The 23,360-nt window shown below is 42.2% G+C and overlaps 1 protein-coding gene across 1 annotated transcript in view; it reads left to right on the top strand.

The window, feature by feature from the left end:
* itga1 (integrin, alpha 1) overlaps positions 1 to 23,360 on the top strand; it is a 62,471-nt gene that overhangs the window by 34,346 nt on the left and 4,765 nt on the right. The window contains exons 5-26 of the mRNA XM_069673660.1: positions 1,432 to 1,546; positions 3,082 to 3,209; positions 3,953 to 4,101; positions 5,072 to 5,222; positions 5,578 to 5,752; positions 6,573 to 6,646; positions 8,986 to 9,133; positions 10,051 to 10,196; positions 11,408 to 11,551; positions 11,648 to 11,899; positions 13,128 to 13,258; positions 13,824 to 13,999; positions 14,092 to 14,243; positions 17,451 to 17,561; positions 19,882 to 19,958; positions 20,107 to 20,233; positions 20,317 to 20,394; positions 20,509 to 20,585; positions 20,674 to 20,763; positions 22,126 to 22,228; positions 22,362 to 22,478; positions 22,574 to 22,672. Of these exons, the coding sequence (XP_069529761.1) occupies positions 1,432 to 1,546; positions 3,082 to 3,209; positions 3,953 to 4,101; positions 5,072 to 5,222; positions 5,578 to 5,752; positions 6,573 to 6,646; positions 8,986 to 9,133; positions 10,051 to 10,196; positions 11,408 to 11,551; positions 11,648 to 11,899; positions 13,128 to 13,258; positions 13,824 to 13,999; positions 14,092 to 14,243; positions 17,451 to 17,561; positions 19,882 to 19,958; positions 20,107 to 20,233; positions 20,317 to 20,394; positions 20,509 to 20,585; positions 20,674 to 20,763; positions 22,126 to 22,228; positions 22,362 to 22,478; positions 22,574 to 22,672 (2,820 nt within the window). The remainder of the gene's footprint in view (positions 1 to 1,431; positions 1,547 to 3,081; positions 3,210 to 3,952; positions 4,102 to 5,071; positions 5,223 to 5,577; positions 5,753 to 6,572; positions 6,647 to 8,985; positions 9,134 to 10,050; positions 10,197 to 11,407; positions 11,552 to 11,647; positions 11,900 to 13,127; positions 13,259 to 13,823; positions 14,000 to 14,091; positions 14,244 to 17,450; positions 17,562 to 19,881; positions 19,959 to 20,106; positions 20,234 to 20,316; positions 20,395 to 20,508; positions 20,586 to 20,673; positions 20,764 to 22,125; positions 22,229 to 22,361; positions 22,479 to 22,573; positions 22,673 to 23,360) is intronic.

Raw genomic sequence — 23,360 nt, 5'->3', positions numbered from 1 at the left:
CTGATAATTGGCCCAAGAAACTATAGCTCAATGTTTGGTTTTGGAGGATGATTCTCTTAAGCTGTACGTGTAACTGAAGCTCTGCACTTACACATAATGTGGTTAGCATGAGTGTTACACTTCAGCTCTATGCCTGTGCTTATACAGTGTGGTGTAATTCAAAGCAACATTATGGTACTATCTTATAATAGCTTAAAGTCATTTTGATGGTACTCTGCACGGACACAACAGCAGAGCAAAGAGATTGAAGTAGACTTGGACAGGTAAGAAAAGACGAAAGAGTAACAAAGAGGCACGGGATTTTCATCCAGGAGACTGAGGCTCAATTCCTGTTTGAAACACACAAAGCCAAGTAGCTTATGCTGTTTATATATCAGATAATGTACGTTAAATGTTAGTTACTGAACTACATATCTAGGCTATGTATGTTTTTGAATGTTAATGATTGAAGTCCAAAAGTCGCAAAACCTGAAACATCTGTCAGCAAGCTTTACTTTGAAAATGTAACAAGATGTTGTTTATATATTATTGCTAACCAGATTGCATTATTTAAAACGTTCAAACGGACGTTACATATTTATTACTGCTCACTTGACCGCAGAGCTCTGCACCTGCAAAACTGGTGCTCGAGTGACACCTATATCTTCATATTTCGAAGCTTAGGGCAAAAGATCAAGTTAGCATATTTTACAAATTAGGAGTGGGGAGGTGTTGGTGTGTTAGCATGCTGAAAATAGCTTACAGTAGCTAAATGCAGACTGAGGGCCCGATCAGACAGAGCGTGTAAACTGACAGAAGACCCGCCTCTCCTTTCATCCGATTGGACAATAAGAAAAAACGGCCATGATGTCGGACACTTTTCTGCTTTGAGTTGAAAACCGGGGGAAACGCGAGGCGCTCTGCAACGCAAAAACAGCGCGCAAAAAGCGTCCCTCTCTTTGAAAACAACGTCAAAAAGCCGCCCCCCCCCCCCCCCGGCTGCTAAAACGCGCTCTGTCTGATCCGGGCCCTGAAAGAGTAGCTAGCATATCTGTAGACTTAAACTTGTTCTTGTACAGCTCCAGTATCTCTCAGTAGGAAGGGAAGCACTGAGAGTGTGGAGCATGCAGGGAAATCCAAGCAAATAAGGCTGAAAGATTAATAGATGTTATCCAATTTTCCAGTTATTGTAGGTTATTTTAAAACCCTAGGTCCTTGCAAGTTGCATTTTTTCAACTTGGAGAAGTACAGGCTGAAGAGATCAATGGTGGCTTTTAATAGTCTCTGTGTAATCCTCAGTTTGAGTAGTTCTTTCCTTCCAGTAGCCCTGAACCTCCTGTCATCCATGACATAATAATGTGGAAAGCTAACCAGACACAGCCTGTAAGTTTTACTCACTCAAGCAACTAGAGTCTCAGTTTGTTTGCACGTGTGTGTGTTCTTTCTCCGCAGGCCTGCGGTCCTCAGTACGGCTACATGTGCGGGCAGCAGCAGTTCATCTCAGGAGTTTGTGCGAATGTCAGCTCTTCCTTCCAGATCCTCAACTCTGTGGCTCCGGCTGTGCAAGGTACGAAGCCCAACAACATGACACACAGGACGTGATGGCATCAGGATAAGAGATTACGATCTACATTTCTCAGGAGTACCACCCAAGATCCTGACATCAAACACACCCTGCCTTAGCGAAGAGGGGGAGATTAGAGCATTCTTCTTAATGTAAACTTGTCTGCGACACTCATTCCTCTCTGGCCCAGCCCAGCCCAGCCCTTCTGCTGCGTTGTATGCCCAAGTTAGGAGACAGTTTACTGGGCCTGCACTCTGTTTCCCAGGACAGCTTTTGGAGAACAGGAGAGTAAACAATCTACAGTCACTAAAACACTCTAATCATATATTGCTGGAAAAAATCCAATGAAAAGCGTTAAAGGACAGATGTTTAGAGTCAATTGTTTCTTTCCTAATGCCAATTCAGATATCTAGACTGTATTAGCTGAGACTTTGTGTCCCTCTGATGGGTAAAAAAGCTGGTATCTATTCCTTTTTCTTCTTTATAACTAAGCTTTATACTCCTAAACCTTTGTGAATGATTTTCTATCATTGTTGTATGGTTCAGTACACTGAAGATATACTAACTTAAACACAAGCTGAGCACTTTGAAACAAGCTTGCTAACAGTGACAGCCCAGCTAGCGGCAGCAGCTAGCAGCCTCTCTGGAGTGTTGAAGAAACACTGATTTCTATGATGACACCGCTTTATTTTTCCACTTGAAACTATCTTATGTTCAAATTAAAGCCTTAAAATGTGTGATGGAAAACGCTGGTTGCTGACATTTAGCTAGCTTTGGCTGACATTACACTCTCAGCTAGCGCCGTATTTTTGTTGTTTGCTAGCCTTACATGATAAGTTATTGTTACCTGAAAACAGTTCCTCTTTACCACTCTGAAACAGTGGCAGCCATAACATATGTTAGTTTTGTGTAGGCTACTGTTTAAGGAAAGCAGAAACAAGTTGATTTTGTGGATCACAAGATGTGATCCCTTCCCTGTGCATAAACATATTATGTCTGGGCTAAGCTAAGCTAATGTGCACTTTAACAAATAATCATCATTTATTGTATTATTTTGTTTTGTGTTTTTTTTTCAGATTTGAGCATGTGTGTTTGTGCTTTAAATGTCAAAATCCTCCTTTTAAGACCTAAGGCTATCCAGGAAATGATTTGAACTTTGATCTGTCTACTGTGAGCAATAGTAAACAGGAAGAGGACTGGATGTGCTATGTAATCTAATTTTCCTTTTTTTGGAAAGAAATCAACAATTTCAGGGAGACCAGCCAACCGTCTTTGGAACGTTTGATGATGTGCATATCAAAAAATCAAACATGATTGGGCGCCGGTTTAGCTCAGCGGTTGAATCGCACGTCCCATAAACAGAGGCTACAGTCCTACATGCGCTGGCCGCAGGTTCAACTCCCACCCTCTGCCGTTTTGCCACGTGTCATCCCCACTCTCTCCTCCCTGTCGCCAACACTAACCACTGTCCTCTCTCTCCCTCAATAAAGGCATTAAAAAGGCCAAACAAACAAACAAACAACCTGTCTTTGTTCCAGAGTGTGCGAAGGAGCTGGACATCGTGATAGTTCTGGATGGATCGAACAGTATCTACCCCTGGAGCAGCATCAGAGATTTTCTGCGACGTTTCATCGAGCAAATTGAGATCGGACCAAAACTCTCGCAGGTCAGTTGTATAAATGAATGAATGCAACTTTTTTAGATAATTAAATCCTTTATATATAATGTTAATTCCAGCTTGAAACATATGAGTGTTTGCAGTGTTAAACATCAGGTTGTGGAATCAAACATAGATGTAGTACATGGATAAATGATTGGGTTATATAAGATTAGACTGACTAAGCAAAAGGATGAATGAAGGAATATAATTGCTGCCAACTCAGCTTTTCATGTGATGTTATATTTAATGACTTGAGTGCCCTTCATTATGGAAATTTCAACATGTTGCCAGCATGGAGAATAACCGTTAGAAGTCTTTCACAAAGCAGGCTTTATGAGGTGAATCAGTTTTAGTCTTTAAAGTAATTTTAGCCTTTGCCTTAGTAAGTTTTACCTTGAGTTTATTTCTGTCCACGTGTCTTGGATCGCTCATCCAAATGGTGGTTAGTTTTATTATGGTTACATCGATCTGGCCTGGAGCTTGTGGAGTTTTCCAGAGGGAAACACTGGAAACTCTTCTTACAGTGGAGCCCGGCGGTTGTAAGTCACATCTTCCACGGCTGCTGAAGTCCTCTGCCTTCTGTATAAAGAACATTGTGTCACATCAACCCCAATGAACCCAACCGCATCCTCAGCAGACCGTCAGGGAGGGCACGCAGAGAAGAGAAGAACAGAGGAGGGAGAAAAGGAAAAATAAATGTCATGTAGGATAACATTTACAACAAAAACGTGTGTTTGTGTGTTTTCTAGGTGGGCATAGTGTCGTATGGTGAGTCTGTGAGTCACAGCGTCAACCTGAGCCAGTTCGAGAACACTCCCGATCTGCTGGAATTTGTTTCAGAGCTTCCTCAGCAGACCGGCTTCAAGACCATGACCTTCCAGGGCATTGATACGGCCAGGTACTTAAAGGGGGGTTATACATGCTAATGCAAGCTTCATATTTCACTCTGTGACACCTGTGGAGTAGCTTAGCATAAATTACAGTTAAAAAAACTCAAATTTTTCTCAACCTGGTGCTCTGGGCAGGCCCTCATACAGCCTCTGCCTGAAACGACTCAGTCAGCACTGTCTCTTTAAGAAACCCCGCCCCTACAAGCCCACTGTCTTCTGATTGGTTAGCTTCAGCTTTAGTATGGACGTCCAACATTGTAAAATTATAAATATGTCTTAAAATGTGAAACAGCATACTACCCCCTCTTTAACATGAACAATTAGAGCTACAATTGATTGATTGATTAGTTATCATACTCACGCAAGATTTCATTGGCAGGATTTTAGGACAGAGTCATTTCATTGGGCTTTTATTGGTCAAATTGGAGTAACCTGATTGGTCGAACATTTTGGTCCGGCACAGTGGAGTTTTTTTTCCAAACTTAAGTCGTGGAGCAAAAGCTGAACTTGATGGAGCTGAGCTGCTACTAGCATAACACTCCGACATCTCAGACTAAAAAGTTGAATTATGGGTAATGTAGGCACCAGGTTTTGAATTCATGGATAAAAGGCAATATCTTGCAGAATCAGTTTATATAATTATTTTTTTATCCTTGTGAGTTTGACCTTGTTTACTGATTTAGTTCAAGAGTGATGCACAATAAATATACAATAAATACAAATAAAAACATTATTAAAAGCTAGTAAAACATGGTCCATGAACTCCAACACAATTTGGATTGCCTGATTTTCCCCTTCTTCCCTCACACAAGCATTTCCGATCATGATTGGACCACCTGTTGTCAAGATTTTAACAGTACTACCTTTTTAAGAAGGCTCATAAAGAGAAAAAGAGAAAATAACTTGTATTTAAGGCCTGATTCATTGCTGCAAAAGTTGCGTTCTTTCAACTGAATTGTGAATATTTCTACCCATCAGGACGGAGGCCTTCATGCCGGAGCGTGGTGCACGACCTGGGGTGAAGAAAGTCATGGTGATCGTGACTGACGGAGAGTCACATGACTCACATAATCTAGAGAAAGTCATGGGAGACTGTGAAGATGACGGCATCGAGAGGTTTGGCATTGCTGTGGGTACAAACCATTTTTTGTTTTCGTACATTATGTTAATATATGCAAAACTGTTTCCTGATGTTAAAGGAAGTTAGAGTTTTTGTTTTCCATAACTTATAACACTACTTGAAACTCACATTAGTTAGTGTTAGTAGTTTTACTGACTGTGATTGTGCTGTTTATAGACAAAGTGAAAAGTTTCAGGCTGTCAGGAGTCAGCGAGAGTTTGATAACTTAGTAACAAATCAAATAAGCAGCATCATTAAAAAAAGGGATCATTTAAATCTGTTTTATCATCCTTAAAACTGTTGGATCAATCGAATCGGTTAGAAACTCACTCTGATGGTGATGGTGATGGTTTTTTCCCCCCAGGTTTTGGGAGACTACAATCGTCAGAACAAAAGTGCAGACGACGTGCAGAAGTTTATCAAAGAGATCGAGTCCATCTCCAGTAAACCGTTAAGAGACCACTTCTTCAACGTGTCCGATGAGGTGGCGCTGTTGACCATCGTGGACGCTTTGGGAAGCAGGATTTTTGCCTTAGAAGGTATCCCTAAAAACACTTGTGCACGCATGCTCACACCAAGTTTTACATGTTTATCCACCTTAGAGCTCATACAGTCAATAAATACACAATTAAACATTTTGGGAAATAAGAGTAAAACCTTTTCTACAGAAAGTTGGATGCAAAGATTGTTGCCATCATAATCTCTGTACTGTAAAAATGAAACTGGAGCCAGCTGCCTGTTAACTTAGCAAAAAGACTGGTAACCGGGGAAACAGCTCGTCTGTTCTGTTGTCATTGAATTAAGAAAAACATCCCATAACTAACAATGAAATGTTACTTTTAAATACTTATTATTTTTAAGACGAAAGAGGAACTTTCATGTCTGCGTGTGGAGTATTGAGCTTGTGTGAGAGCTAATTTGCTTAGCTAAGCTTAATGACAGGAAATGGGGAAATAGCTAGCTTGGCAACACTTAGCTGCCAAGCTCGCTATTTCTGTTACAACACCACGTCTTGTTTTAACACCTCGGTTTTACACCATTTTTGTACAGATAAACAAAAATGATATATTTTGTTAAAAAGGTGCTGGTAGATGTAGTTTGTTCCATTTGAACAGAGCCTTATTATACTGTTTCCCCTGAACTCACATGTTTATGCTAGCCTAAGCTAAAAGGCTGCTAGCAATAGCTTTATATTTTCCATTCATTCCTGTCTCTTTTCATCTCACTCCCAGACTATTTCCCAAAATGTTACACTTTGCCTCTAGATAAAACTATTTGAATTTTCCAACTATATTAGTAATGTGACAATTGTGTCCTTTTTACATGTACAAAAGTTCAAATGAACCTTTCTTTCCTCAGCTACCACCAGCAATTTCACCTCTTCCTTTGAAATGGAGATGTCCCAAGCTGGGTTCAGTGCACACACTTTTGAAGTAAGTAGACATCAAGTTATTTAAATTAGAGGAATACACAAAGTCTAAAGTAAAAGTCTGACTCAGAATCACTGAACAAGGCAGAGCTGAAATAAGTGTTTCGTATCTTAAGATCACGTTAAGGTTTGGTTTACCGAGAACTGTTTAGTCTAAGAGCGAGTGTTTGCTCAACTAATGAACTCATCCAGACACAATACCACAGTGTAATCTCTGGTGCATCTTCAACCCTTTGGTGATTCACCTCGGTCAGTAGACGTTTCCACACACAGACTCTCTCTGTCCTCTGTGCTCACGCAGCCGAGCTCTTCAGACTGATAGTGTTTGGTCTGATTGCATTAGATTGTGTGCGAGTCAGAGAGAGAGAAATCAAAAGGTCAAACATGAGGGCTTTACAGCAGCACGATCGAGACAGCGAGGCAGGTCGAATCGGATATTTGCTCACTGGGGTAAAAACAACATACTCGCTTTGCCCCTTGTGTTCATTCATTAGGTATTTCCTATGTCTATTTAAAAACAAACAGACGCCCCTCTTACGCCTCTCTTCCTGCTCCTGACTCACATCTATCACCTCCTCCATCACTGTGTACACTGTCCCTGTGGCTGCGGTGGCTCCTCACTTAATATAACCAGACAAAACCAAAGCGAGTTGTTCCACTGTGCGCTAAACACGTGAGGCCTCGTCTTAATGGTCAGTGGAGGGAAAAAGCCTCTCGTTGCAGTTCATTGAGAGTAATCACATGAGGTATGTCCTGTTTAATCCGTCCCCTTCCTATTTGATAACTCTTCTTCCTGCAGAGAGAAAAAAAGATTGTTTTATGTGTCTATATTTTCAATGAGGTCATACTTTGAACATTATCAGTTATGTCTTCATTAGTCAGTTTGGTGTATGCTGCAATCCAAAACCAAAAGTAATTCAATTAACAACAATATAAAATAAAGACGTAAAAAATCTACTGTTTTTAATCCATCCTTGACAAGTTTAACAATATATTTCTTATTAAAATAGAAATTATTTTCTGTCAATGTATTAGGTAAAAAAAAAGGTTTCACAAGTTGTAGTTTTAGGTCCAAACAGTAAGTATATTTACTCAAGTGCTGTGCTTCAGTGCAATTTTGAGGTACTTGTACTTAACAATTACACAGTGTTTCAAATGGTAAGCAGCTTTATACCTCATTTCTGCCACTTCTTCGATGGAAATATTGTACTTTTTTCTCCACTGTATTTATATGAAAAGGGACACAAATTTATGTAAAACCACTAAAGTATCATTTGTATAGATGAATTAACTGAAAAGCATCCAAAGTATTTTAAAGACCAAGGACAGGCTGAACAACACGTTTACAGACTGGCAGGTTTGAGACGTCACAAACCTAAGGAGCCAATCCCGTTAATGGACGGAGTGACGCTATCCCTCCCTGGATGAGCTGTACAGCTCTCGCAACCTCCATAAAGCCCACAACATCCTCAGAGACCCCTCACACCCGGGTTGAACTACTGCCTTCGGGCAGAAGATACAGGACAATTAAAACAAGGACAAACAGATTAAAAAACAGTTTTTATCCAAAAGCAATAACGGCACTTAAACTGCAAGTAATGCACTTTATTAGAACTGGAACATGCCCTGTGTGTGTGTGTGTTTTTATGTGATATATTTATATTTTTATATACTGTTTTTTTACTGTTTAATGTGTTCTTATCTGCACTAATAAGGATTGCACTCAATTTCATTGTACATGTACAATGACAATAAAGATATTCTATTCTATTCTATTCTATGTGTAACCTATGGCAACCACTTCGGCGATGCGTGAGCCAGCTGTAACCGCCATCCTAATTTGTGCAAACTCACTGCTGACTACTAATGTTAACATTACTACTACTAATTACTACATTTCAAGCTAGCTAAGTCTCAACAAATTGCCGCTAAATGATGGCAGAGACGAGTTTTGTTTTTGAGACGAAGGGCGCGGTTGCAAATGTGTTTAGTGGGTGGGGACTGTTATAACATTTAACAGTATATAAAATATGGCACGACGTAAATGGTCATTTTGTAGAATGTATACTTTTATTTTTCATACTTGAGGTGCATTTTGCTCATGAAGCCTCTGTACTTTTACTTGTTTTACTTGAGTATTTATGGTATATCACAACAGGGACAGTGGCACTACTGGTATATAACTACTTTTGAGTAATAGAGCCATCACTTCTTCTGTCACTATTTTGACCCAGAGAGATGGGTCAGAGAGATGGCCAAATTTTGTATACCCCTAAAGTAGAGCAATGATGTAGTTCTTTTAAACGTTTCTGCTCCTGATATCATCTCTGTTGTCTCCTATAGGATGGTGTGTTACTGGGAGCGGTGGGAGCGTATGACTGGAATGGGACGGTGGTGATGCATACTGCAGGGGGAACAATCGTTCCAGGGAAGACTCAGTTCTACGATCCAGAGACTGAAGCCGGGTATGAGGGACTCGCTGGGTACCTCGGTGAGTTGACCCGTCACCTGGGATCCTGCATGAACCATGACCTTTCCACTGCCCTAACGAATAAAGGCTAAAAATATCATCTTTATCTACAGATCATGGTCCCTTTTTATAGTGTTCATTGCATTAGAGGTTAGTTATTAGTTTGGAGACTCGGGGGTCTTAAACAGGCTTATAGTCAGTAAAATAAAAGTTACATATGTAACTGTGGTTCTATGAATTCAAGAATGTCATCTTCAGTCATTAAAGCATCTGAAAACAGCCCACATTTTTTATATTTTCTGGGGCTTTAAGCTCAAATAAAAAAAACCCCACATTTGTAAGCTGAATAAAATCCTGAAAATAGACGCTGGTGAGCCGATTTTACACCCTTTGAGAGGGTTGCGTTTGACCTTTAAGAGATTTATTGACATTTTCGAGCTGCAGCATAAATGTTGCGTCTCCTGCACGGAGGAGTAAGATATGTATTTGTCTGACTATGACAGCAGATGCCTCGCTCTCTGTCTCTCTGTCAGATAAATAATGTACGCAGGCTCTTCCCTCCGTCCCGCTGCCTTTTATGGCTTGTAGAGCAACCGCAGCATCTTAATATCGAGTTATTTAATCAACATGTCATAAGAAAGAGCACTGGTAGGTCCAGGCTTGCATACTATAAACCCAGCTGTTGGCACATGCTCATACCCAAAGATCTGACTGCATAGAAAGCCTTTGTCTGTTTGTAAGCGAGTGTCTGCATGAAGATGTGTGTTTTCCTGCAGCAGTGTTTTATAGTTTCCTTGACACCGTGAGATGTAAACAAGAGCATTCAAAAATATCCCACAAAGAATGTCCGAGTGTTTTTTTCTCATGTGTGACACATTCCTGACCTATCTATGCATTGAATTAAATTCAGCATGTGCTTGTGTGTGCGTTATCTGCAGGCTATGATGTCCAGTCAGCATCCACCCGTGATGGAGTGCTTTACATCTCAGGTGCCCCGAGGTACAACCACACAGGCCGGGTGGTCATCTATCGACTGAATGAAAACAACAACATTGTCGTGTCACAGATACTGAAAGGAGAACAGGTGAGTCTGGCTTTCATCAATCACTCTACTACAGGATGCTACTGATTCTTGTTCTAAGCTAACTTAGAGTCTGCTGTTAGACTTGCTCTGACCATGACAAGATAAAACCTTGTTTCCACCAAAAGTACCCTAGACTTTTAGTCCCAGGAGGAACTTCTGAAGGGACTAAAAGTTCCTGTCTCAGTTTTATTATTGTCTGAAGACCTGTGAAGATGAGACTAATTAGTCTGCAGTGCTGACTTGTGAAAAGGCACATCTATTTTACACAGGTTTACAGAGGCTACACCCATGCCACTTTTTTCATCGGTAAAAGTTCTCTCAGTAAAGGTGCCTTTTGACAGCAGGAACTTTCCCCAGGAACTAGGAACCTTTTGAGGAACTCTGTGCGTTTAGCAGGAACCAGGGTCTAAATGAAGTTCCAGCTTAATTGACCCCGTGAAAAGTTCCTGCTTGGGGGGTAGTACTTTCCAAAGGTCTGGGAACTTTCAGGGCTGATTGGTAAAGTACTCGCAGCGTTTTATTTCACCCGCCATGTGTAAAAGACTGCAGCTGCGAGCTCACTGTTATCATCGTGCTTTGAAATTGTTTCGGGATTTCGCTTGGCTCCTGTCTAGTGATTCACTGAATCCATTTGCAATGCAATAAAGCACGATCGAAAACAGCACAAGGTGAATCTCCACCATGCTAACAGGCTAACTGTAGTGTCACAGAAAGGATGATACGGGCCTGTTTGTCGCCTCATCTCTGTTGTATGGCCTCATCTTCTTTTTACCGACTGGCTGTGTTGTGCAGTTACTTTTTTTTTTCTCCATACGTCATTGGCCTGATTTGCATAATCTTCCCGGGACTTTAGGCCGCTGTGGAAACGCAGACAACAATGGGCCACAGGAGCCATTTAGTTCCTTGAAGAGAAGTTCCTGGAACTAAAAGTTCCTGGTACTTTTGGTCGAAAAGCACCTGAAGAAAGCAGTAACCCATAGGCAGGGGCCATTTGGAGGGTAGAAAGGTTCCTGGGACTTTTTTTGTAGCCTGGTTTCTGCAGTGGAAATGCACCAAAAGTCCCCGGTACCTGAGGATAGTTCCTGTAGTGGAAACAAAGCTTAAGACTGTATTTGTATCGCAATGCTCAAAACCTGAGTATGGGGGTCAGATGACTGAAAATCTGTGCTTAAAGGGTCAAAACTCAGATGACCTCTGGTTCCTTTGTGCAGATTGGTTCCTACTTTGGCAGCGTCCTGCAGACTGTCGACGTGAATGGAGACTCCGAAACGGATCTGCTGCTGGTCGGATCTCCAATGTTCATGGGCACAGAAAGAAACGAGCAGGGACAAGTCTACGTCTACAAACTCAACAAGGTTCGGAAAATTATAAATCATATATTTTGTTTATTATTGATTTTAATTCACACTAAATTTGTGATCTCCTTGTGTTCCTTTTCGCTACTTTACCAGGAGGGTCAGTTTGAGCACGAGTTCACTCTGAAGCCTGTCAATCAGACCTGTTGTAACGCCCACTCAGACGTCTGCACTATCAAGAATGAACCGTGCGGTGCCCGGTTCGGAACAGCCATCGCGGCGGTGTCGGACCTCAACCTTGACGGGTTCAATGACGTGGCCATCGGTGCGCCATTTGAGAACGACCACCGAGGGGCCGTCTACATTTACCATGGAGATAAGACGTCACTGAAAGAGAAATATGTACAGGTGAGAACAGTCTCAGTGCCTCTGGCTGGACTCTTCTGTAACTAACACTCTCTGTCTCTCGGTTATCATTATAATGTTACATCATAGATATGTTTGACTCTTCTCTTCCTGTATGGACTCTTAATACACACACTCTCAAGGACGACAATCTGAACCGCAAATGTGTTTGTAGTTACTTGGTTACGCAGCTGACTCGACCCTCACATATGGACACATCTAGATTTTTCCAAGTCTGGCATCAACATGCCCGACTGTTAGTAGGAAAAGTTTCCTCCTAAAGTCGGTTTTGGTGAGCAGTGACCACAGGAACACCAAGAGTTTCCTGAGGTACATCGTCTTTCCTCTCGGTTAGTTTTTTTCTTCTCGTCTGTATATAATCTACCATCACATTTAGCTTTTTGAGTTTTGCTTAACGTCAGCCTCACACATGATGGCATAATGATGAGAAAGTATTATAATCCATTGAGCCAGAAAGACTTAACAGAGTTAATTTGTATTGCACTTTTTATATGAGTGCTTCAAACCATTAAGCAATAATGGGATAAAATGAACTTAAGATAAATAAATAAAGTCTCTTAAAGACTAGACTAAAAGTTAGACAGATAAATAAATGAAGTTCAATTAAAGTTATAATCTTGAAGATCTCCGTTTCGTTCTCTTTGGCGGCACCTATGGTGATAAACTGTAACTGCGGGAGCATACTTCCCAGATATCCAGACATGGATGTGTGACGTCCACGGTTGGCTCCGGTTGTAACTCTTGATTTTCCTCGCTGACGGTCGCTTTCCTTTTTAGACTGTTTGCTTCATCTGAGCGTCGAGTTTGTTTCTTTTTCTTTGGATTGTCACTTATTGTTGAAGTTGTATCTGTAGTCATCCATCTTTTCTTTGTTTGTTCAGCCATAGTAGATTACTGTTTACTCGCAACACTTGTAGAGACCGGAAAAGCAGCCGCTTAGCTCCGCCTACCCTCTCTGATGGAAAACGCGTCACTAACTGGTCGCCACTTGATTTTTTCCATCACCACCGACACCCAGTCTGTAATACTGCAAATGCAAAGGCTTTCATCAGTGGGCCATAGGCTCAATCACCATTGTGTTACCTAATTTGGCGAAGGATAGTGACATAACAGACATTTATTTACATGAAAATCTTCAAAATTTTATCTGTTAAAGCCTAAGTTAAAAGGTTCTTTAAAAAGTTCTCTTATTGGTTCTGTGTCTCTTCAGCGAATCCCTGCGGGAGGCGACGGTGAAAAGGTGAAGTTCTTTGGTCAGTCCATTCATGGAGTCATGGATCTGAATGGAGATGGAATCACTGATGTTACCATCGGAGGTCTGGGAGGGGCGTCGCTATTCTGGTGAGCCACAGACGTCCTACATTTAACATTCACTCATAAACTACACATGTACAGCAGTGCCCGTATCCTGCATACATCGTCCTACATGTCCGTTTTGCATTGTGTTTCCCGGGTTTAAACAGCTGTGCGTGTTCCACTGGGCTTGTATTCTTGGGACCAACAGCTTCCTAATGATCTCTCTGTTAAAACCTCTGGCTCCACACTTCGCTGTTGGACTCCGGCCTGCGGGCTTCCACCCACAACGTTTTGAAACATCAGCCCACAGAATGATTTAACTTCCCAGGCAGGCCTTCTCCCACAGTTTCTACTGGCAGGGGCTCAGCTAAGCTGTGTGAAAACTCCAACTCCCAAGAGGCTTAGAGTTTAAATAGGATTTGGCAGCGGGCGGCTGTTCTTCCTGGACTGCTGGCTGTGTTTTGTAGAAAGCTCAACAGTTGGACGTAAAGAGCTGAGGCCAAGTTTTACGCATCAGATGCATCCGTTCCTTGTTTCTCCCTTTGAGAGAGTAGTTCAGAACACACACTCACACATTGCACCGCTTACAACTTGTTTCTATTTCCACCAGGTCCAGAGATGTTGCAGAGCTCCGTGCCAACATGACCTTTGACCCTGTGAAAATCAACCTGCAGCAGGCGCAGTATCAGTGCGACCACGGCGGGCGCAAGTCTGTGTGTGTGAAAACGGAGGTGTGTTTCGCCTACAGCATCAAATCCGACCAACAGGACGTGAACTCTGCCACAGGTGAGACATCCGCCTTCAAAATAAAACTCCATTCTTTCATGTTGCTGAGATGTTTGGACACTAGATGTTTTCTTATCTGTCACGTCCCGCAGAGATCCGCTACAATCTGACCCTGGATGCTCTGCGTGCGAAAGCTCGAGCTTCATTTATCGCCACGGACGATAAAAGCGAACGCAGGATTACCAGGAGCCTCACCATCAAAGACAGGGAGAAGAAATGTGTGCAAGAAACCTTCATGATGTCGGCAAGTACTCTGATGTTTATGACGTACATATGGGGTTAGTTATACTTTCTTACCTGTAAGAATTCAACCCCAAACTGCATTTTAACCCCAAATCCATGAAACACTTTATTGTGTAAATCTTTAATTTGTTTGACTTCATTCATGAAAGTTATCTTCTAGGCTTGTTAGAGATGTAAATGGTGTCTGGAGCCAGAAGGGAGACAGGACAAAGCTGTGAGCGGTGTAATGCAGCGCAGGAAGACATCGATTCTAACATGAAACAGACCCGTCGTGATCAAAGCATGCCTAGCTCAGCGCTGCGCTGCTCGCAGTGATAAATTATCTGCAGGCGCTTGGAGAGCTGAGGAGAAAAAGAAAAGGCAAAAAGAGAATGAGAGTGAATGAGGTGTTTGGAGAATGTGACAAACATTTCAAGGACAAGGGATATTTCTAGTGGCCGAACGAGCACATCAGGCTCTTCCTCAAACCGAACACTATCAAACCAACTCCAGTGTCATTTAAAGCCATGTGCGCAGAGTTTCTCATTCCAGCCGCTCACTGCAGCAGTGGATTTTTCTGATTAGCCGCCCCTGGGCGAGAGCTGGAGGAGAACTAATCAGTGAAAACAGCTGTTGTTGCTGCATGAATATCTGCTCTGTTCTAACGCGCCACTTTGGGCAGAAACTTCCCTCAAAAGTCTGGGGCAGAGGTTCTGCAAGGTCAGACTAACTTGTAGCGGACGCAATAAAGAAAAAAAAACACCCCAAACTATCTTTGATGGACCAAACCTGGAAAAGAGCAGCAGCTGGGTGGAGCAGATGTGTCACCAATGAAACACAGGGCGAATGTCTCAGTGTGCGCTGAAACAATGCGTGTAGTTTGTGCGCTAAAGATGCTGCATGCGTTCCTCATGTTGCACTTTTGGCTAAAGCTCATGAAAGAGTCGTATTCATGCCTCAGCGTGCCAACGCTAGAATGTCAAGGCACTGCACACTGATGCACGTTTTTCCAATACTGATCGATTAGATCTCTTTTCAGACACGCTAGCTGGGGGGTTCTAGGGAATCAGAAACTATGTTAACAATTTTGAGATCATTTTTTTGGCTTTTGCCTTTATTTATAGGACAGCTGAATGTGTGGAGGAGAGAGCGGAGGATGACATGCACCAAATGTTCGACAGGCCGGGAGTCGAGCCTGCGATCAGTGCGTCGAGGACTGTAGCCTCTGTACATTGGGCGCCTGCTCTACCAACTGACCTAAACAGCGCCCCGAAAAATATATTTTTATTATTAACTTTAATCATTAAACTTATTAAAGGAGCAGTTCGCCCCTGGAAAAAGCCGCTGTCAGTCAAAGCTGCTGTTCTCTGTAATCGATAGAAGCAGTAATATTTGAAATCGGCGCCATAGCTGTGGAGAAAGTTGTCCAAACAGCTCGTGGTTTCCCCCATTCTATATTCCTACAACTCCCAGCATGCATTGCACCCCTCCCTCTGAAAGGAACGAGAGACGCTGGAGTGAAATAGTACCGTTACGCTGCAGGCAATAGCTCAGAGCGGTACAGCATCCGAAATACGACGAGAAAATGGGTCGTCGAACAAATCTTCAGGTCTGCAGTCTACATTTCAAACCTGACGAGTCTGAACGAGACATGACATCAGAGGCGGGCGTCCTAGATTGAGGAAGTGTAGTTTAGCGAGCTCCCTGGCCTCCGCCAGATTTTATGCAGTTTGCTGGAGGTTTTCCAAGACGTTTCTCTGTTCGTTGAGCCATTGTCAAGCTTCCTTGTGATTGGCTCATTATTATTATTGTTATTATTGTTCATTATTCAACACACCTATATGACACTTTCCCCAAACCGAGAGTGACAGTGAAGTTTACACTTTTTGTTATGCTTGTGTGATTAAAAAAAACTCTTGTCTTATAATGTTGAAGTAGAGGAGGAATAACATACTGTTCTGATGTCACATACATGTAGGTGTGATCGTGCTTTTATATAGGAAATGAGTGTTTGCGCACTTTTACAATATGGTTAGCTTGTAGTCAGATTATTGTTAGTAACTAAGGCTGTAAATCGATTAAAATATGTAATCACGATTAATCGCATGGTTGTCCATAGTCCACATTTTTTACCTGTTGTAAATGTACCTTAAAGAGATATTTTTTCAAGTTTCTAACCCTCTTATCACCATGGGAACGGACAAATATGCTTCCTTTATGCAAATGCATGTTTATTATTATTATTGCAACATTCCAAAACAAAGACAAACACTGTCCAGAATATTCTACAGAGTAACCTCAAAGGTTCTGCATGCTCAGAAAATATGCTGAAAGCATCACATGGCAAACTAAAGCCCAACAAGCAGCAACAGACGGCATGTTGATCTGAATGTAACATTCCTCAGTAAGAAGTCACCGAGTCTGCAGCAGGAGATAAAAATAACATCATTTAAGTCAAAGTTTGATCACTTAAAGACATGTTTCACAACCCGGGGCTCTGTGCATCAGCTGTGTGCTCGGCCAGCAAGTGGTGTTTAAGACTCGACATACTCCGGTGGTAACTCCGTTCACATCGACAGTAAATACAAACAACTTTGTCAACAGTAAATATAAATAACTCGGGTCGAGAGAACCATCGAGCAGGGCTTTGAGGCTGAACTTTTGAAGGACCCTTTTCTTTTTCCATTTCTTTGTTGCTGCTTGCTATCCACAACATTACGGCTGATTTCACAAACTCAAGGGCGGGCGGAGGGTCATGATAATAGAACGTGCGTGCCTTAATCACCTGTTAAAATAAATAGTGGCGTTAAAGGGAATGTGAGTTAACTTCTTGTTATGGCGTTAACTTTGACAGCCCTATTAATAACCTAACATAGCTACCTTTTCTGTGTGATGTATTTCTGGCATTCTCAGATTTCTATTCTAAATACAGAAACACATAAGTTGCCTTTTTCGGGAGGTGAGAGCTGTCATAGCAGACAGAAATTCCCAAATTTGGTTGGTCGAAATTCCAGTTGGAATGTACAGTTTGAGCACAGATAGGCAACAAGCGTGGCCTGTACATGCCTCTACGCTCCTGAGCAGAGGTCTAATGAGTAACAACAAGTGAAAGTGAAGCTGTGTGGGTGAACCATGGGTGTGTAGGATCTTTAAATCCTTAGACATTCTTTCTCATCGTCCTTAACCTCCTCCAACCTTTATTCCTCTCTCTCCTTCCCTCCTTCGACAGGCCCGGCCGGACTTCCGCGACCCCCTCATGGTGTCTTTAGAGTTTGGACTCGCCGATGAGGACCAGGGCCCCGTCCTGGATGAAAACCTCCCCAGATCCATCAATAAGACAGTAAGAAGACTACTTCATATCACTTATAAGAGCCTCTCTCAGCGCTTAAATGCCAAAAACCAATAAGCAGACAGAGAGGATTTGAGGTGGTCTGGCTCCTAACGTGCGTCAGTTCCAGCACATTAGTATCTGCAACAGCTGACTGCCATCGTTCAGTGTTTCCTAAAGGCTGCATTAGTGTTTCAACACCAACAGCCCGGACGGTATTCCCACACTCCCTCGTGCATAGTTGTTCTAACCCTCTCCAGATAATTGTTCCACTGAGTGACGTGTGCAGATAAAGAGCTGAAATACTACATGAGAATTCAGCTTTAACACAAAGAATGCAATAAACGTCCCGGGCGTGTGAACGCACACAGAGCAAACAACGCCGCCTCCCCCTCACCTCTAAACACACGATCATATGCGATGTGTTTACGAGCCTCGGCGCGGACGTGAGGAAGCGTTGCGAGGACCTCTCCTGTTTTTGTTATTGAAAGGAAGAGAAGGGGGACACACACAGAAAGAGGAAGTCATCAAAAGGAAGCTGCAGTTTTTCTTCTGACATTGTGCTGCCTATGATATTCTAGTCTCTTTCTTGGGAGAGTTTACAGACACTGTTGATCCAAACGGGTCCAGTGGGAGAGCCTTGGGAATGGGAACAAATGCGACGGTGACCCTTAGCTGCTCCGGGGCAAAAGGGAAAGGAAATTAAGGTCGTCTGAATGAACCCTTTAGAGCTGTAAGTGGTATCAAACAAACAAACAGCAGTGGCATATTTAGATTCTCATCCCTCTGATTATTTCTGTAGAGGAGCTTCAGTAGTTTCTCGTCCAAAGTACAGTCGTTTCAACTGTGACGCGTCTCCATCTGCTCTCATTGTACAAAATTTACACCAAACCCCCCCCATCTCCTCTCGCCGTTCCTCTACCGCTCTGCTAATCAGGAACAGATCGGCTGCAGGAGCCGGATTCGTCAACACAGCTGTCAATCATCCTTTTTACAGCATCGAATGACTAGTTACAACTAAACTTGTCAGAAAAATGAACTCTTGGACATAAATCAGCATGACAAGAACTAACTATAATGACTTGAGAAAAACGTATTTGGCGTGTATTTTGATTTTATAGTTTGACTCATGTCCCATCTGTTAACATGGAGGAGGTGGGCTTTATGAGCTATACTGCAGCCAGTCAGCAGGGGGCGCTCAAAGTGTTATGGCTCCACTTTTAGGGAGCTGTCATGTCGTCCATCATTTGCTCTGAGTAAAGGTTGTATCTATTATTGCCTTTTCTCAGTAAAAGTAGAATTCTATTAAGATGCAAATATTGTTCATGTTGATCTCAGTAATTATCATTTAATTTGATGTTTGAGGACACAGATTATAAAATTAATTTACTGGGAATCTTTATTGATGTGGGCTTTCAAAATAATAGAAACAGCTTACAGTGTAAGAGCATCACAAACTACAACCTCCTTACTGATGACGCAACACCTCTCTACTCTAAAACTGAACTAAACTTCATAACCTTCATTATATTTTAGAGGATTCATTCAACAGCATCAGTTTTAGCTAGGTGTACCTAATTAACTGGCAACCAGAGCCGTCGCAGGGGGTGCGAGGCCTGGGTTGCCAGGTCTGCGGTTGGGCTACTTTTAAAGTGTTGCTGCTGACCCTGTGCGAGGCCCTTTAGGGGCGTGAGGCCCTGTACGGTGGCACACTTGGCACAGCCCGTGCGACAGTTCTGCATACACACATCTGTATGGACATCTCTGGCTCCGTTTATTGTTATATTTGAAACTAAGTTTACCACTGATCTTTTAATGTGCTTGAAAGGCATGAATATATACAGTATATTTCTAAATTATACAGTTACATTACATTCATTCATTATTTAACATATCAGCTCATCAGGGCTTCTGTCACAGATCCATGGTTGTAGAATAAATAATCTGGCCACATTCAAAACAAAGGTAGCGAGGACAGACTACTTGGTCATCAATCTTGGCTTTGACATTTAGTTTGTTTCGAGCATGCATTTAACTCCTGCACACAAGATGAGTCTGCTGCAGTGAAAAGTCAGTTTGTAAAAGGGGTACGATGTAAACTACATATTGTACTGTGACTGGCCTCCATGTTAGTTTGCATTAGACACAGACTTAAGGTGATCAAAGAAGAACCTTCCCTCTTTAGAGCATGATTGTGAAATGGCCTTTTAGTTTCAGACTCTGTGCATATATCATTCTGCAAAAACAGCTTCATCATAAGAGGAATATAATTTATATAAAAAAGGCGACTGTTTGCTTTTACATCCTAAAAATGGACGTGTCTTTCTTGTAGATTCCTTTAGTGGACTGCGGCAGCGATCAGAAGTGCATTGCTGACCTCTCTCTGAAAGCAGAGCCAAGTGTGAAACGGTGAGTGGAATCAGCAACAAAGGACATGTCAGATGTTAGAGTTAGAGTTTCTGATTGATGTAATACCTAACAGTAAATCCTGCCAGTGCATGATTGCCCCCTTGTGGTTAGAAACTGTATGTGCATCACTTTTCATGTGCTTCTCCAGGATGATGATCAAATCAATGAAAGACACGATTGAGGTGAACATCAACGTTCGGAACAGCAAAGACAACGCGTACAACACTAAAGTTTCCCTCAGCTTCACACCGAACATCAACTTTGCGAGAGTAGAGGTGAGATTTCAAGAATCCTCAAACTGCATCTTATTGTTCGATACGTATTGAAAAGAAATGTGTGATTTGTTTTGTTTTATTAGCCAGAGAAGAGGTACGATCTGAATAACACAAAGCTGGAGTGCACTGTTGGATACCCCTTCCTGGGCAGCAACGTAGAGGTGAGTTTCAGCACGCTGCATGAATCTGTTCTGTGCAGGATGCAGGAAACACACTGTACAGCTGTGTTGCTTATGTTTACTGCTTCTAATTAAAGATGTGATGTTTCTCCACAGGAAAATTTCAAAGTGAAATTTGACGTAAATACCAAACATGTTCAGTCGGTGATTCAGATCAACGTGACAGCTACAAGGTGAGAGAGTCTGCAGTGTTTCACATGTACTTCCTGTTTGAAGCTGTTTGCCTTATTATTGAATTTTCTTAATAATGTTTTCCCACAGTGACAGTGAAGAGCTGGACTCTACTCTGCATGACAACACGGTGCAGATCTCCATCCCTGTGACGTATGAAGCCGGACTCATATTCTCAGTGTGAGTAACTGATCACGTTTATCGCACAATGTCTAATATTTGTTCCTTTGCTAACATATGTTTCTATGTTGTGGACTTTAAGGCAGGCAAAAGTCATAATTAATTGTAGTGTGACCTGTGTTCAGTCAAAAGGTCTGTATTAAAGGGCCAGTTGGCCGATTTTCAACCTCAGTCCTATCATGCTATTATGGGGAGCTAATGCCTTTATGGTAGAAAAAAATGCAATTTGGCTCTGTGCCTTTGGAGGACGCTATCCGCTCTTCAATGGGCCCTGGAAAACCTCAGCCTCACTCCGTAAAACGCGTCATCTGGCCGAGGCCAGGGAGCTCGCTAAACTACACTTCCTCAATCTAGGACGCCCGCCTCCGATGTCATGTATCGTTCAAAATCATCAGGTTTGAAATATAGACTGCAGACCTGAAGATTTGTTAGACGATCCACCGGTATATTCTCGTCATATTTCGGATTCTGTACCGCGCAATCCCTTAACGAGGTGGGAGGAGCCAATCAGTGAGGCTGAAAGGAGAAAACAGAGGCAGGAAAACAAACACAGACTGACCCAAGGACTCTGAGCCGTTGCCTGCAGCGAAAACGGTAGTATTTCCCTCCAGCGTCTCTCACTGGGCCATTCCTTTTAGAGGGAGGGGCGCAATGCACGCTGGGTGTTGTAGGAATGTAGAATGGGCGAAACCACGAGCTGTTTGTACAACTTTCTCCACAGCTATGGCGCCAATTTCAAATATTATTGATTCTATCGATTACAGAGAACACCAGCTTTGTGTGACAGGGGCTTTTTCCAGGGGCGAACTGCTCCTTTAAAGATTTAAGCTTCACTTTCCAGTGAAGTATATATCTCTGCTAAACTAAACTAACTAAAGCTAACTTCAACTGTGAAGCAAATTAAGACTCTTACAGCTTGTTATGCTGCCCCCAAGTAGCCCAAAAAATGCAGTTTTAATTAAGTCATCAGGAGCAGAAGAAAGTTCTCTATTGCATTTTTAAAACATCCTCGGACCGGACAGTTGTCTTTTTTAAAAGGATCCAAATCAATGGAGCATCAGCAGAGACATAGTCCTTCTTTCTTGTCAAAACCTGATGCCTGCAGTACCCGTAAATCAACTTGACAGCAGACAGTTAGGTTTGAGACATTGGTATGGTATGCTAGTAGCATCTAACGTAGCCCGGGGTCGCTCGGCTGCAGCAGAGATGAAGAGCAGAGATGAAGAGCGGGCCACAGAGAGGCCCAGTAATCATACCTCAATTTGATATTTGTTAAATGAACACTGGTCTGTATCAGAAGCTCCGTTTAAAAAGGACAACATCTAAAATGATGTGTTTATTTTTGTGTATTGCATCTTGTAGGCAGCCTGTGGATGAGCACATCGTCGTGAAAGAGGGCGAACAAATTCCCGCCGAAATCACTGAGACGTGGATGATTGGAGAGGAGGTCAACATCAGCTACATGGTAACATCCAATGACAGAAATCATTCGAAACATAAAGTGTGAAGCTGCATGCAGATGTGATGTGTTTGTTAATTCATATTAAAGTGTTCAGTTTGTAAAGTTAAGTTGCTCTCTCCATCTCTCATCTCTCCAGGTGGACAAGTCAGGTGATATAGAGACTCCGCCCCTTAACCTGACAGTGACGTTTCCTCATCTGTCTCCACATCAGAACCATCTACTGTACTTGACAAATGTCACCACCAGCCTACAGGTATACTGTACACACACACACACACACACACACACACACAGAAAGAAAACAGAAATTGAAACACACCTGCCTCTCGCCCCCTTTCTCTCCTCCAGGTGACATGTGACGCAGACCGCTGGATCAACCCTCTGAGGATTCCCCCGGCTGTAATAAAGCCCGAGCCGAAGAAAGAAAGCCTCGGTGTTTACATATTGGTAAGTTACTTTATAAAGCCAGACTGCCGATAAAAACCAGACTTAACTTGTGATTCAGGCTAATTTTCCAGAGATATCTGCTTCAGAAGTTTGTATAAACCTGACGTTAGTTCCTCCAGATGAAGTCTGCGTCAGGTTAGTTATCCAAAATTCCTCTTTAGAGCTGAACATGAGCAAGTTTATAACATCTGTCTGTACAGTTTTTAATTACACCTGTTGTACATATTTTATATTATACATATTGCTTTTTATATTTTTATTCTTATTGCCTATTTTCTTTATCTTTAAAAAAAAATGTATTCTAGTTCTGTGTAGGGATAGACCGATTATCAGCCAGGCCGATTATCGGCGCCGATATTCGGCATTTTGACGCATATCGGCATCGGCCTTTTTTTTTTTTTTTTAATCCGACGGCCGATAAGAGATCAATTTAAAACTGGGTTATTTTTGCTCTGATGCATAAACAAAGTTAAGTGTTGGAGTTTGTATTATTCAAAATTTTGACTTTTACTGCAAATGAATATCGGCTTCAAATATCGGTTATCGGCCTCCTTGACTACTAATAATCGGTATCAGTATTGGCCCTGAAAAAACCATATCGGTCTATCTCTAGTTCTGTGTTCATTCTTCTGCACCGAAATCACCAAAACAAATTCCTTGTATGTGCAAACCTACCTGGCAATAAACC

Source organism: Semicossyphus pulcher, unplaced genomic scaffold (assembly GCF_022749685.1).
Source record: "Semicossyphus pulcher isolate SPU_LCO1_2020_fin unplaced genomic scaffold, fSemPul1.0.p SCAF_22, whole genome shotgun sequence".
Classification (NCBI taxonomy): Eukaryota; Metazoa; Chordata; class Actinopteri; order Labriformes; family Labridae; genus Semicossyphus; species Semicossyphus pulcher.
The sequence above is the reverse complement of the archived record's forward strand: the minus strand, read 5'-3'. Positions and strand labels throughout refer to the sequence as shown.